A 16,613-nucleotide genomic window follows, 5' to 3' on the forward strand; every position below is an offset into this window, starting at 1 on the left:
ATACTAAATTCTTAGATATTCGTATTTTTAACACAGAAAAGCAAATATTAGGTCAGAGCTTCATGTTTCTGAGTGACAATAAAAATGTTCTTTCCACACTGGAAGCCATTCTGAAAGGATGAGTGCTCACATTTTGCTGAAATTCTCAAAAAGGGATAAGAAATAGCTGCAGTTGTTCTCAGCTCGGTACTGGGCAGTGGTACTCAGCCTGGCATCCCATGCTGATGGGGAGGTAGATGTACACCATAACCCTGCCCAACCTGGATCTAATCTGAGATTATAAGGTCTATAAAACTGTGAAGTAATTTTACAGTACTTCAGGAGTTTAGACTACTCATTTACTTCAACAGATTTGACACAAAAATTCTTATCCTTTTAGGCTTTTTGAGTAGAAGAATTATAATAAAGTGTAATATCAATTACAGGGCACACGAATTTTTAACACATTGTCATCAGAATACTATTCAAAAACTATATTTAAATGTCAGCAATTGAAATGGTTAAATTGATATGGGTACCAGGTCTTGCCTCAGAAGTATGAACAGATGTGACTAGCTCTAAATTGTGGCCTTCCCTTCAAAGTGTTTTTTACTGTCTCTTTCATGGAATCAGACACTTACATGGAATGGGCACCAGTTCATCCCTTGATGCACCACTAACAATACTGAGGTTTTGGTAATGACCATTTCATCTGCCTTAATTGATACTTGTATTATTGGGAAAAACAAGAAGTTTAAACATATATGAAGTTTTGGTAAAGCATGTCCTAACTAGATGGAAAATAATCAATCCCTCTTTTTTTGCTAGAATTTACAGCTTGGCACACCTAAGTCAGTATATACCAGTACTTTATTAACTCTTCTGTGAACAGAAGAAGATGCAAAGATAAGAAATCAGAGGTGCCTTACATGCAGGCATTTGTAAAAGTCTACCAAAAGAACACCAGGATTTTTATTTGGAACTGATGAGATGAACATTTATTTTAAATTTAAAAATAAAACACCCTAAATAATTATGACCACATCTACTTGATTCAGACAAAATAATAAACCAGCTGAGTAACCTGGAAATTATGTAAGTAACAATGTCATCTTACAGAAAACATATTCTGTTGAATTAACTCTATTTTTTCATATTAAAAATTTACTTGACATCAGTCATACATTGTTCTACATTTTTTTAAATGGACAAATGTGGAGAATTCTTGTAAGCTAGGATAGCTTGCATTGGTGGTCGATTTCCTGGCAAGTTAAAATCCATGTGTGGTATTTGTATTTGGTGTCTTGCACTTTCTAGACAATGAGAGCTAAAATCCTAAAACAGCTGGTAAAATCTAATATTCCCAGATTACCAAACTTCCAATCCACAGATGCCAAAACATATATAAACCATTCATGATGTGCACTTTTGTAGGATTCTCATGACTCTTTACTGAACCTTCTCACAGTTTAGACATCAAAACAGTGAGTTATATTGGTTTTAATTATGCAAGCGTCAAAAGCAGAGAAAAAAAATTTTCTCCACTCCACTCTGTTTTCTGTTTATACTTCCAAATAGTCTATTGGCTTTCTTGAATCTGAAATCATGATGCATTCTCATATTCAGCAGATGAGTCATACAAACCCTTATGTTTTACAGATTCATTGTTTTTCAAGTAGAAATCAGAGAATCATAGAATTGTTAAATTAGAAAAGACCTCTAAAGTCATTGAGTCCAACCATTATCTCTTACTCTTATACATTGACTTATTGACATGCAACCATTATGGAACAATATTTACATTTATTTATATTGTGTTTATTAAACCTCTTTGTCCCAGATTTTGGACAGATGCAAATTAGAAGGGGGTGAAGTAGAATGAAAGTCCTGCACTGAGATTTTTACATGTCCATTTTCTAGTTCTAGTCCACTAGAAATCATGCAATGGCTTCAGAACAAGGAAACAAGAACAAAACAACCAACCAAACAAACAAAAACCTCCAAGAACTACGACAACAAAAACTGAGAAGAAAAGGCATTTCTATTAGTTTTGTCTGCAAAGACAGGAAACCTGGAATTCTTTGATGAAGAGATTATTTGGATTCATTTTCATATTTTTTTCAACTTGTTAATGACTTTCAAACTTCTGAATTTCTCATAGAGAAACACACTGTAGTCCAAAAACACAGTGCAGTAAGATGCATCTCCAGACCAGTTAGGAGCTGGTTTCATTACTCACACAAGAGTGGGGGTGAGCTGGGAGGAGGATGTCCTGTTCCATGCTTCTGCAAGGAGCAAAGGATACCCTGGGTGGGGACACTCTGCCAGGCCATAAGGGTTTTTGTCTCATGAAGTGCAGCAGTTCATACTACCTAAGTAAATTACTTATATAATAGCAGTACAGCATAACATGAGTTGCCTCCCTCCTGGTTTGTCTGGTGAAATTTTGGTCTCTAAGGATTCACGTAAATACTTCAAAAATAATGTTTTAGCAGTCAAATGCTGCTAAAGCTTCTGAGAGAAGCTCTTGTGATGTGAAAATTACCACAAACTTTTTTCCTCAGAATTCAAAGGAGGGCAAATAAAATCAGAGCAGCAACATGGCATCAGCAGAACAAATAGAAATAACTTAGGCTTCAGAAAGACTTACAGTCTCAGTGTTTACTGTTGCAATTATGAAATGGCTGTGTAGCACGTCTGACTAAACAATATTAATTTCATCAATTAATTAAACATTAAACATTTGCCTCTAAATTTTATGTTTAAATTTGTCATGTATGCATGGAACAATAAAGAGTATACTTCATTCACCTGTCGAGGTTGCTGCTGTAGACTGATGTCCACAACCATTCATCTCCTAGGACAACAACTTGGAAATTGTAATTTCAGCTATCAATGATGGTACCTACTTTCTTAAGCCACTCATTCCCACTACTATTAGTCATTTCATTTATGCCAAAGGAAATCCTTGCTACACAGTAAAGTTTACTTTACTGCAAAACTGATCTTTGGAATAATCTTTCTTTTTTTTTTTTTTTTTTTTTTTTTTTAAGTGATTACAAATTAACTCACCCTAAATGCGTAAGGAAAAATATAGTTCCCCATATTGAACAAAGGGATGGAGCTGAACAGACAAAAGGACAAATTTTAATAGTGAGGATCAAAACAAGGAAAGAAGTTAACAGGCCTTTAAAAAGAACTTATTACTGACATCCTTCCACAAAGAATTATCAGTCATTAGAGTGGGTCTTCTTTTTTTATCTTTTATGATAAAAAGTCTTTTTAATTTAATCACAGATAAAACTAGCCCACATATTTTATCAATGCATTTTGTCCTCATGGATTCTGCCATGAAAATATTTGCTGCAATAGAAGACACCTATCAGTTAATGCTTAGCTTCACAGAGTTTGTAATCTGTGGATAAAAATGTCACATGACACATTTTAAGAGTCCTTGCACATATACAGACTAGTCTGTAAAGTCAAGCACAGCTATTAAATCCCTTTACATATGTACAGTAATGAAAAAGTAAATATGTAGTAATGTTTAAAAGCTCACACTTTTGCCTTTCATCTGAGAGTAAGCCCAGGCTGAAGACCTGTCCCTAGTTTACCACATTTAAATCAGCATGCAACCCTCTTATCTCATTACTCATTCAGACTGGGAGATGTGGATCATTAAGCTGGGTACTAATTTGCTCCTAAACCACACTCATTCATCATTAGTTGTCAGTGAGAGGTTGACCAAGTCAGTTGTGGAATACTTCAGTGACCCTGCCATGGATTGTATATTTTCTGCATGAGCTACTTTTATTTTAAGAGTTTTAGTAGCCATTTGGTTAAGCAAGATGATTTCTGTGGCCAGGTTAGTCACAGCGGTATCTCTGTCATAGTCACAATTTATCTTCTGTACTCTGGATAGATATGTTTGCTATTCTGTACTGTGCAAAAAGGCTATTTGTGTACTGTTCTTTATAAAAAGACATCTCTGATGGACTATTATGATAAATCACACCAGTATCTGGTATTGCACAGAATGATGTATCTTCACTGGGGCAAGAGGGTCAGTAAGATCATTTTGCAGTAACCTGTACCTCAGATTATTTTTCACAATGAAGATATTCTCAGTAACCATTTGATGGATGAAGAACTACAAATGTCCATAGTATGAATCATCACCATCGTGTGTTGTGCCAGCAAAGCTTTAGTAAATCTTAAATAGATTGTAAATATTTTTTTCTAAATGTATGGGTATGAAAGCATCCCAACAGATTGGGAATTAAGGCCATTTGTAAGGCGTAAGCTGCCCAACATTCTAGTTAAGGAAACTTCTATAATGGAAATTTTACAGAGACTATATTTTACCTCCTAATAGACCTCTGGGGGGTTTGCCATTTTATAATAATTTACAAAAATATGAGCATAATACAAGTTAGATACAGGAATAACACAAGAAATCACTAATTTTATCCATGAAGCAAAATTATTTTCCTAGAAGACACATCCGATGCTTATCATCTTAATATTGTTGCATTTTTTGTTTAATAAATAAAATAAACCATATATTTTAGGGGCTTTTACCCCGTGGGATGGAACTAGAACTGTTCACTGTAAGGAAGAAAAAGACACATTAAAAATGTATATTGAAATGTACTAAGGCCCTGAATTACCTGATTTTTCAGCGGGAGGTGAAGCACTGCTTTTTCTGGGATCCAGAATAACTGCCAACCCTGCAGACACTGATGGGAGGATGCTGGTACTGAGATCTATGCGAGTTAAACTCTCGGGTTCTCTTTTCAAGGCTTTTAGAACACCTCCAACACAGCTATCTTCTGTCTTCTCATTGTTCTGACTGCTGTTCTGAGGACTCTGAACAATATGAACAATGCTCTGCTGGGCCAGGTCACAGTTCTGTAACACAAAACCAAAATTGTGATAAATAATTAATTGTGACATAATGGACAAAATCTCTCTATCTCCAATTTGTTATTTGTTAAATGATCTCCAAACCATTTTGTGGAGAATTTCAGTGTGCAGTAATGGAGTTTAAAGCAAACTGACAAGTGTAAATTGCTGAAATTAGGATTACTTGCATTGCCAAAAGGGTCACAACATTTACAAGTGCTAAACATTTAACAAAGAAATAGTGGACCAGAGCCAACAGCTCTAAATAAGTCAGGTTTATTGGCACAAAGTAAAAAATCTCCAGAGAGAGCATTACTAAATCAAGCACTAAGAATATTCAACACTTAAGAGGCACTTGCGCAGATAATGCTGAAACACACTCTTCATGTAGCGATTTAGGGTCAAACTTGATGATCACAGAGAGCTCATGAACAAGCTACTCTAAAATATTTATATAATCAGGGACAGTAAAGAGTGATACTATTTCATCTCTGTAATGTAATTTTTAGTTTAAATCTGGTTTTAGATGTAGACTCAGTATGAGTTTTCCATTCTTTCCGAAAAAGACATTTAACTGTTGACTTTAGATAGACTTGAGAGAAAGCCTGTGGAAGACCTCACAACTGTTGTGGCCATTCATGACAAAACAGAAGAACTGCTAGCCATTTTAGCCCAAAATGAGACCATTTTATGGTCTCACATATTCAGAAGCTTCTCCTCCTTTTCTGTCCTCACCAGAGGTGATTCTTAGACAGTCTTTCCAGAATGTGTGTCTCAGAAGATAGCAGGGTAAATAAGGATCTTGTGAAAGGTTTATACATGATAAATCAGGATGTCTTTCATCATTTTCACCTTGTTCAGCATTTTCACAATACAGAACAGAAAAGCAAAATATTATGCCAGAAATGGAATTTATAAAGATTTTGGAAGACCTATCATTAACAAAGGTCTTTCAAGAAAGACTTGTATTGATCTTTCCACAACACACCTTGCAAGAAAAATTGTTCTTTATTCAATGATACCTTCTGGAGAACCACACCTAATTCTTCAGTGTCATGAATGAAAATAAGCAGCAGCCTACAAAGAAAGTGAGTAGTCTATCAAAAAATTAATTTTCTAATTCTCTGTAGCATCATTAGTTTGGCCATCTCTGCAGTGAAATGTCAAGACAGATTGTTGAATCCGTTTGGGAGAAACAGAAAGAGTTCTGATGCATTTGTATCTACATTTGTATCTTCTGATCTTTGTATCTACACAATATTTAAAAATGGTCATTTTTATATGCAAATACTATACCCATTTTAATTGCAAAAGACTCCCTTACAGATATTTTAGTGCTCTTTATACCCTCATTCTCCCATGTTTTCTTCTACCACTTCTTTTCTGATCTCCTTTATGTTGAGTAGTTTTCCTTCATTCTCTTACATTATTTCTCAGTACTTCTCCCTCTGCACTTTCTTTTTATGCAATGTAATTTAAAGGACAAAAATCTGGATTTTGTTTTGTTTTAATTGAATTTTCAATAACACACTCTCTCCGTAGTGAAGCAGTAATCAGCCAACAGATATTTGTTAGAGCAAGGACACTGCATTCTTAATATTCAATCAAAGCAATTATTAGATTTCAACCTTAAAAGATCATGTTGACATTAAAAGTCTCTCCTATGTTTTTTACACCTTGTTGTCCATAGCATTTTAACAAGATCCATTTAAATAGCTCAATCATTTCATTCATTACCACAATATTCAAAACCTGTCTGTCACTCTAAAACTTCTCCCATGAAGAATACTGCGCAGCATTAAAGAATTTAATAATCTAAAAGAAATTAATAATGAAATTAATAACGAGGTAAATGAGGAGCTCAAAAGTGATTTGCTCAGTTACAGTGAGAGTTTAAAAAGAGAAATAGGTATTTATGTGAAAACTCACAACCTTGGAAACCGCTAATGAACTGTCAATCAGTCATACTCTGTTTTAATGATCCCCTCTTCTGGCAGTTTTGCTTGCTTAAGCAGCCAATCTTCTGCCTTTCATTTTTTTTTCTCAGTATTTGCTGTCCTTTTCAGTAGGTTGTTTTTTATTTTTTAAATCTTGCATCAGTTCCTGGTTCAGCTCACTGCCTGATGCTGTGCTACAATCACACTGAGGGCATGGTGCATGTGAGAAAATAAAAGAGATGGAAAGAGCTACTTAAAGAAAACAAAATTCCCCAACAATTCTACCACAAATGTTTTCAACCATTCTTCTTTGATCTTGGCTACTGTACATGTTCATTTGCCTGGGTATATCAATTGATCTTTTAAAAGTATAGGTCCTTTCCAGGTTCTTTTTGCAAGCTGAAGGCTTTGTGCTTAGCTCAGAAACAACGGAAAGGCTGAGAAAATAGAACTCCATCTATTCACTCTTCAGCAATATCAAGAACTACATATTCAGAAAAAGCTGCAAAATTTGCACTCTAGGCAGTTCTACAGATTGCCTCAGCTGGTTAGAGCACAGTGCTAATAACACCAAGGTTGTGGATTTGATCCCTGCACGGGCCATTCACTTAGAGCTGGACTCAATGATCCTTATGGGCCTCCTCTAACTCAGAATATTCTGTGATTCTGTTTATGACCATAGCAATAGTGGGTTTTGGTATTTCGCTTAATAAAATTTTAAGAGGACAGATGAACATATTGTATCTGAGCTTTCTTCCATCTCTTTATCTAAAACAAAACCAAGCTTTGACAGATTGAACATCACTACTGATGATGACAATGCAGATAATGGTCTCAGGAAAGCTTAATTAGTGGATATCAGGATAACTTTCAAAGAGCAGATAGGAGAAAGACACAACATCCTTTGATATTTAGCCTGTGTAGATTTCATATGGAAGCCACTGAACAATAGCAAACATAGAATCCTAAAGCATCATTTTTGTAATGTTTTTCTGAGAACATTTGAACTGAATTTGGCTTATGTTTAAAGGAGGAAAGTAATCCTCAACCTTTTTAAGAAAAGAGATAAAACAGTACAAGAAAAAAAAAAAGAGTTGTCATCACACATTAATTGTGGAGAGATCTTGATGGGAATATAACCAAGTATTTCCCAGAATATGGGTGATTAATGCTTTATAGCAGATTATCTTTCATGGACAATAGATGGGCTAAGTCTGCAGCTTCTTCTTTGAGAAAAGAGGTAGAATTCTAGCTGTTTCTGTGAGAGTTTAGGTTGTGCCTTAGGTTACTGTTGTAAGATACAATTATTTACGTCAATGTCACTTTTGTTTCCTTCATGTATTTGTTTTATGCCTCAGGAAACATGCTTTTAAGTATATCTATTATTAATGATTCTAGAGATATTGTCTTGTCTTATCTGTTGATTCAAATTAATGCCTGTGTGCCATATTCCAATGGGAAAAACTGCAAGTGTATAAAAAGCAGATTGTGAAGTATCTTCTTTCACTAGAGCAAAGGGAAGTGAGATGATCAAAAAATTATGAAACTCAGCAATAAAGACTGGTTCTTTAAAATGGGTTTTGGCCAACTTGGGAAAATTAATTCATAGCAGAGAAAATTAAAACTTTTTTTCATTCAAGCCTTTTACCTTTATCTTTTTTCTGAATTCTCAAGTTGAATTTCACAAGGCTGAATCAGCAAATCCTAAATGAACAACACAATATCCTTTGTTGCTGAGACCAGTGGGCTAACTAGAAGGTCAGCTGGGAAGACTGAAATAAATTATGAAAAGGGAAAAGATGATTGTGTTTAGGTTACTCTGAAATCCTCTTGTTAGGCTCTGAGGAGACCTCACACTGCAGCCTTTCAGTACTTGAAGTAGACTTAGGGAAAAAAAAAAAACCCTCACAAACAAAAACCACAGGGACATTTTACCTGGGCAGGCCAATGGGGAACATTTTTAAACAAAAATATTAGATGTCAGGAAGAAATTCTTCACTGAAAGGGTGGTGGGGCATAGGTACAGGTTGCCCAGAGAAGCTGTGGATGTCCCATACCTGGAAGTGCCCAAGGCCAGGCTGGCTGGGCCCACCTGATCTAGTGGGTGGCATCCCTGTCCACAGTGAGGGAGTGGGAACCACATAATCTTTATTGTCCTTTCCAACCCAAGCCATTCTGTGGTTCTGACAGATTTCTGTTTGATATCTTCTTTACAACATATTTGGGTAGTAATACCAATACTGAAAGGAATTTTCTCAATCTAACAAGTATAAACCCAATAGAGAAGTCATATTTTCTGAAGTGCAATATGCTTCATTTTGCAGCTTTGTATTTGAAGAAACATTAGAGCAGAAAGTAGTTTGAATCTGAAGTTTTGAATGTGCATGTAAAAAAGCTTTGGTATTTTGCCTTGAAAATGAATTTGATAAATTTCCATTTCCTGCTAACCATCAGTTGGGAGTTTTAAGGTGTCAAGGTATTTTTTTTATTGCATATCAATCACAAAGAAAAATCCTTCACACTCCACTACCTGTGATTCAGTTGGAAATTCCAACTTTTATGCTGTCTAGAGATTCACACATTTACCCATGAATCCCTGGGGCCTATTGTGGATACAGTAACAGTGGAATTGTCTAATTGCTGCCTATTTAGATCAAGCAGATCTAAATAGACTGCCTGATGACATTCCCTAAGAGATTCACATAAAGCCAATGATCAAGAAAAGGTATTTTCTATGAATGATCAACAAAACCCAAAAAGTTGGCTTTCCAGTTTTGTTGGGTTTTTTCCTCCTTAAAAACAGCACAACACATCATTTAAAACCAATGGGATCCCATGTAAAAGTGTAGATGACGCACTGATTTTATTGGGAAAATATTTTTTTCAAGGATAATATACAGAGACATTAAAGATGACCTTCAAAACAGACAAATAAGCATATGAAGTTCCCAGAAGAGAGAGAAAAAAAAGCTCAGCAAGCCTTACTCAACTGTTGCTGTAACCCTTTCACAAGGACAGAGTTCAGGTCTCAAAGACTGCAGAAACAAAAAGGAAATCAATTGGAAGAGGAACACTCTTTCATCCCCTGATGACAATGAATGCAAAAAAGCAAGAAGAAGAAAGCGACATCATGATAATACACTTTATTACACAGGAAGCTAAAGCTGGTATATTAGTAAATGGTATATTAGCAGGTATATAATGAATTTGAGAGTGGAGACTACCTAAAATAAAAACCACAGATATAGCAATAATATTCTGTTAAGCCATGTCAGTTTAAGAAATTGGAAGCAAGATTTGCAAGAAGACTTAACATCTTTTATTTGATCAGCTAATATAGAAAGAAAAATCAGCTTCTGGGCTCACAGAATCTTATGCAGGTCATGGCAAGGGGAAACCTGAAGGGAAAATTAAGCACTGTTAAAATAATGAAGCAAATCAGCACTCTGATCTGATATCACCATGCATTTGTGTGAATACTGACTGCTCAGTGGCAGTGAACTGAATATTGCTCCACATGGGGCAAGGGAAAAAAGCCAGTGCGCCACCAGGCCTAAATTACATGGACCACTTAGCAGTTAAATTCCAGCAATCAGAAACTACTTGCTCTTTTATGATGCTTTGGAATACATCTATATTTGATTTCAGTTCACCTTTTCAACATTACCAGAGTTATACACTATTGTTCTAGTTCAGCATTCCAAATATTGCGGGTGCTAAGCAACACCTAGAAGTAGAAGGAAAAATAGATATATTACTGAAAGCACCACACAGTCAAATAAATGAAATGAAAAGGCAGAAAACCCTTCACTTAGCAGAAGAGTTAACTCAGACACATTCAAATTTAGATTTTATTATTTTTTAGAAAAGAGAACAGTTGATGTTGAACAAGAGGAAAAAAGTACATACTGTGGGATTTACTGCAGTTCCTTCAGCTGGTGGTCCCTCTGTGTAGCAAGAAGCCCTGACTAGCATTTACAAAAATAAAATCTCCTGATTTACAGTCAAAGACAATAGTTCCTATATTACAAAGGTTCTGCTCTGAATGATACTCTTTAAAGAGAAGTAAAAGACTTAGGATTTTATACTGTCTATTCCCTTAATGAGTTAATAATTTGCTGGAAATGGAAATGTATTCAACTAAGTCAGAATTCCCCCTCTTCCTTCACTTACAAATCACTTCATGCTTCATTTCCATCTTTTTCACATTATAACAGAAAAATTTAATGCTAATTTCTAGCTCAGTGGAGGGAATGCAGAGTTAATGCTCAGCTAGGAATGTTGCAGGGTTATTACTTTTTGTACACAATCTAAGACCTTAGCAATGCTATATACATATTTCTAAATGGCATTACTAATAAAATGACATCATTAATATGATAACTTTTCTTGAATGTAGATCTTTTAGCATGAATTCCTAAAAGATATATGAACCCTTCTAACAAATAAAAATGTTTTATTGGCAGCACATGAGATAGTTTGCAACATTAAAATACCTGCTTAGATTATTGTTATTCCCTTCAAAACTCTGCATAATGGTCTACAAAAGACACATAAGGCAGCCAAACTTTTTGATATTATGTTTACAAAGCTATTAGTATCTCCACAGTGACATTAAGAACATATCGTGCAATATAAAATGGAAGAAAAATAGTCAAATGAACACTAAATTCACATAAAACTTTTCTCAGTAAATGAAAAACTTTTCCCTTCTTGTAATTTCATATATTGTGCACAAAGAAAAAACCTATAAATCTGCCATTTATTATAATGCCTGTTTAGAAAGCAATAAGACAATGAGAAGTTTATAATGCTATATTAAAAATGAATACAATTAACTTCTCAAGACCATTTGCTTTCCTCCTAAACACAGTTGAGTGCACCTCATTATTATTCCATCTTCCACACTGAACTACCTGAAAGAATTTATACTCACCAAACATGTTATCTCCAGCTGTAAACATAAAGACAGAAAGCTTATTATTTATAAGGTACGGATTGCATTTTCCATTGCTCTAATTTCTTCTCAAGCCACACTGAAACAGAACAAGTAACAAATGTATTCTGTAAAATGCTTGAATGAATTACATTTAGGCACATTTTGGCCTGGGTTAAACAGTAATAAAAGGTACTGTGCCCCGAAAAGGTCTCATAAGGAAGCCCTTTTCACAGTGTGCAGAGTGCAGCATGGCCTCAGGACTGAGGGCTTTGCGTTATTTGACTAACATAAGATCTAATTTGTATTTCCTTTTTCCCCTTAAATTTTTCTTTGAGAAGGTTTATCTCAGCAAGGCAGGCCCTGCCAATCTGCTTACACTTCTGTGTCTTCACTGAAGGCATGCATTAAGTATAGGGGAGTATGTGAGGAACAGGCATAAAAGTGGCCTCATACTGACACCTAATAAGTGTCAAGATATTACTGAGACATCAATTCTATTTGAAAAACTGGAGAGTCACTTACTACCAGAACTCTGAAAATATTTTAAAGACTTCAGTAGCCTCTCATGCAGATGGGGCACTTCAGGGGTAGATAGAAAGCTGCAGAAATGAATTTGGAAAATTCCCTTCTCCAAAGATCTCTGAAAGAATTCCTATGTGTTCTAAATACTCCACAGTAGAAAGCAAATTTTCCCTGTGAATTTATTGTCTAGAGCATCAAAAGTTCAATAGCTATAAATATTTATTTCAATTACTTCAACTAGTCATTCACAGATGCCTTTTTCATGCTTTATGGCCAACACCTGGTATATATCCAAACCAAGGAACACTTTGGTCTTCTACTTGTCCCAGTTCATGCATCTATATATCAGTGTGAGCAGCTGCTATGAGAACAGCTGTAAATGAAACCTTGTGAGCACCCTATGTGACCCTACTTGGTAACTTCTTAACTTCCTAGTATACACACAGACAAGACATCAAATATTTTCCAGAGCTTTTCCTGATTTTACTTGAAGACTTGCTTTTAAATTAGCATTTTCTATGACAGGTGAAAATGGTCTTAGATTTGATTTTTGGGCTATGCCTACCAAAATATCCCAGCAGGATAATGCTGGAAAATCTATGCAGTGCAATATTGTGCAGCACATCTACACATCCAACTGAACTTTAGGGCTAGCTTGCCAGACATATAGTCAGGTATGTTACAAAAGACACAGTACAGAGTCCCAATCCCTAATGGGGCATCCATGCAATATCAGAAAACACTCTTACAACAAATTAATCCCTGTGCCCAGTACATATGGGCATAGTTTGTCATCTCATTGATTCCCACCCTTTATGAAAGCATGCCTAATTTTAAAAGGGGGAGTGCTCACGTTGTGGTTTGACCTGGCAGGCAGCTAAACATCCCACAGCCACTCCCTCAATTCCCTGCACACACCCTACTCCTCAACAGAATGGTGGGGTGGGATTGGGAAAAAAAGTCAAACTTGTGAGTTGAGATAAAGAGAGGACAGAAAAGAAAGGGGAAAACCCCAATAATAATAAATAAAGTGATACACAACACAATTGCTCACCACCCACCAATGGATGCAGCTCAGTTCCTGACAGCAGCCCTTGGCCAGCGTTCCCCCTTGTTTATACACTGGTGGGTACAAGAGTGGGTAGTGTGAAATATCCCTTTGGTCAGTTGGGATCAGCTCTGGTGGCTGTGTCTCCTCACAGCTGCTTCTGCCCCACAGCCTGCTCACTGCTGGGGAGGAGTGAGGAGCTGAAAAGCCCTTTACACTGTGTAAACACTCATTAGCAAGAACTAAAATGTCAGCGTGTTAACAACATTATTCTCATCCTAAATCCAAAACACAGCACTGTAGCAGCTACTGGGAAGAAAATTAACACTATCCCAGCCAAAGACATAATTACACATTAATATAAACAAGGTCAATGCTATGAAGGTATAATAGAAATAATTTTGATATTCAAATGAAAAGTAACCTGTGTGATTTTTTCCAGAAAACATGTGGCATAAATGGAAGACATGACAATAAATGAATTCAGACTGATTCTGCTAAATAACCAATATATATATTAAACATAGCATTTTGAAAGGGAGGTGAGAACACCTTGTTGAGTCACAGAGGAAAGACATCTTTGAACACCACAAGCAGAGAATTATGACCCATTACAAAGATTAAAATTAAAAAAACTCCTTTAAGAGTGCATTTTTACCCATCCCTGGAAAAAAAAAATTCAATTTTCCCCTGAGGCAATTCAATTCTAATACAGAAATATTCAATGATATAGCATAAAGTCCTGATAGAGAGGTTCAGTATTCAGATTTAGTTAGAAAAACATAGCTTATTAACACTAACAGGTTCCTGAAAATTACTTTGAAGATTTTTGTATCACAGCATTCTCCTGCATATGTTCAGTTTACAACATGTCATATGCTTTTCATAGGCATGTCACATGTAGAGTCCAAAATCTGGAATATTAAGACTTTTCCATTTGGATGAGAAATTGTGTCATTTCAATTCAGGTCAAGATATGAAAACACATGCAGGAGGAATGTCTTTGAGCATTCATGGGGAAGGAAAAAATGCTGTAAAACTGAGAAGTGCCAGGGTTTCAAAAATTTCAAGTTTTACTGAGATGGAGATTTCTCCAAGCCTGTCAGGCTTGAGTAAACAAGCAAGCAACCTAATTTGCACTACCAACTAATGCAGACCAAAAGTAGCTCTCCACAGCAAAATGGTTTGTGTCAAGAACCTGACATACACATTATAAAATGTGGGGATGCTTGGGGACGCTTTGAGTTTAGTCTACCTTTAGTCTTGGCTCTCTTTTGCAACTTTAATAAGTGAAGTTCTGAAATTCATCTCCCTGTTTAGTTTCAATCAAAAGGCATCTACTTTATTTGCTCTGAGGATGCTCCAAAATGCAATCAAAACATGGTAAATGGGGATGATAAGGAGATCTATTCCAAAAGTTGACTCCTATTCCAAACTAAGACACTAGTCCAGACACATGTTCATTTTCTGATTCTGAGCTCTCATCAAAGGCATCAGCAGACACATTTCAGATTATTTCACAGGGGGGATTACTGCTGATTAAAGGTAATAGCTTTATTAAAACAGCCACAACTGCTGCCTAGTTACATACTTTCCAGCAGTGATTTGCTGGAAGTTACACTTGCCTACATTTACAGAGAGTAAAGGAAATACATAAAGCACCATAAAATGACTAAATGAAGATCAGCAATTGTATGCTGTCCTCTCTTTAAAACTAAACCACTTCTGTTTAAAAGATCAGTTGACCATTTTTTCCTACAGTGTGGAGATTCAACAGTGTTGTATTCTTGTTGTATTTCATATTTCTAGGGTCCCATAGTGTAGCAAGCTGTTCTTCTCTGCCACACAGTCCTTTGTGTGTCTTCTCAGGGGCTCCTCCTGGGCTCTCAACCCACCCTATTTATTCCAGTTACCTTCACTACAGAGCTACAGCTGCTGCCTAACTAAGGACTTGGCAGCTGTAGTGCGTTTGGAGTAACTAGGACCCACACAGATCTTACAGGGACTGTCTCCATAACAATACATATATTCAGGCCCCCACACAACAGGTTTACAATTGTTAATTTTCTGCTGCTGTATCAGGTAAAACCTGCTAGTGTATCAGAGGGTTTTCCCCAGAGAATCAGACCTGGTTTGTTTGGCTTGCTTCACTAAAAATCAATTTTAAAAATCTATCATTTAGAAAAACAAATGTCTTGTTAACAGCTGTGCCAAGAAAGGATATAAACTCTGGTGAACTTTTCTTAGCAATGGGAATTAAGCTTTGTAAGCCTGGACTTGTAAATCATCTCTGTCTGAAAGATGCACAAGCTGTACAGTACAGGCACATTTTAAAGCCAGAAAACAGGTTATTCAGCGTTACAATAAACGGCAGGAAAAAATCCAAGACAAAGCCAATGACTGTCACACTACAATAAGAGAAAGCAGAGAGAGTACCAGCACAGCTTCTAGCTCTGTGTGACAGGGTTTGTCATGAGACACAGCAAGCACCGTCCCTTGTAGCACACTTTTTATCAGACTGGATGCATGCTCCAATGGGCAAGATGCACCCCTTACCCTCAGAGCACTTCTTAGCATTAATTATGGTTTCATGGTCTGAGAACATTTTCTGAATTCATCCAGGGACCAACTTTAAGGGTCCTGGAATTTGCACTTTTTAACTTCTCACTGAGAAGTAAAAGGTGACACTCCTCTTATTCCTGCAAGGATCAACATTCAATTTGTAGTACGGATGTTACAAATTCATCTTACTAAAACTCTTTGATCTTGTCCAGTCTCAGCTTAGGTCCCTCTTAAAAAGGGACTAAAAACATTCATGCCAAATATAAAACACAGTCACATTTCTTTTTTTTCTTTTTTTTTAAATTTTGTTTGTTTTCATCCTCATTGCCTTGAGTGAGAAAAGCTCTGAAACTCAATGACAGCAATGTGTGTCTTTACAAGTACACAGTTAAGAGAGATCTGGAGCTTATCTTTGCATGCTTTTATCAGTGTCCACTTGAATGATGCTAAGCTTGGCTGGCTGCAATTAATAGGATAGAAAGCTGAAACCCCCTATAAGTATAGAATAAAATTATCCTGTCTTCAAATAAGCTGCCACTGGAATTGAAAGGACAAAAGATGCAGGGGAAACAGTGACAGGCTGGTTTGAGTGGATATGGAGAGCCACAGAACCTCAAGCTTCCCTGTTTTTCCACCAAATGAAGGAATTTTCCTTATTCAAAGCTGGTATATTTCTGTAAGTTAAACACAAAGGAGAGAAGCTAAAATGTGCAAATTTAAA

General features: G+C 36.1%; 1 protein-coding gene across 1 annotated transcript in view; it reads right to left on the bottom strand.

The window, feature by feature from the left end:
• PRKN (parkin RBR E3 ubiquitin protein ligase) overlaps nt 1-16,613 on the bottom strand; it is a 675,844-nt gene that overhangs the window by 457,193 nt on the left and 202,038 nt on the right. Inside the window, 1 exon segment of the mRNA XM_059469512.1 lies at nt 4,650-4,890. Coding sequence (XP_059325495.1) covers nt 4,650-4,890 — 241 coding nt within the window.

The sequence above is a fragment of the Ammospiza nelsoni genome, chromosome 3, assembly GCF_027579445.1.
Source record: "Ammospiza nelsoni isolate bAmmNel1 chromosome 3, bAmmNel1.pri, whole genome shotgun sequence".
NCBI classification, from domain to species: Eukaryota; Metazoa; Chordata; class Aves; order Passeriformes; family Passerellidae; genus Ammospiza; species Ammospiza nelsoni.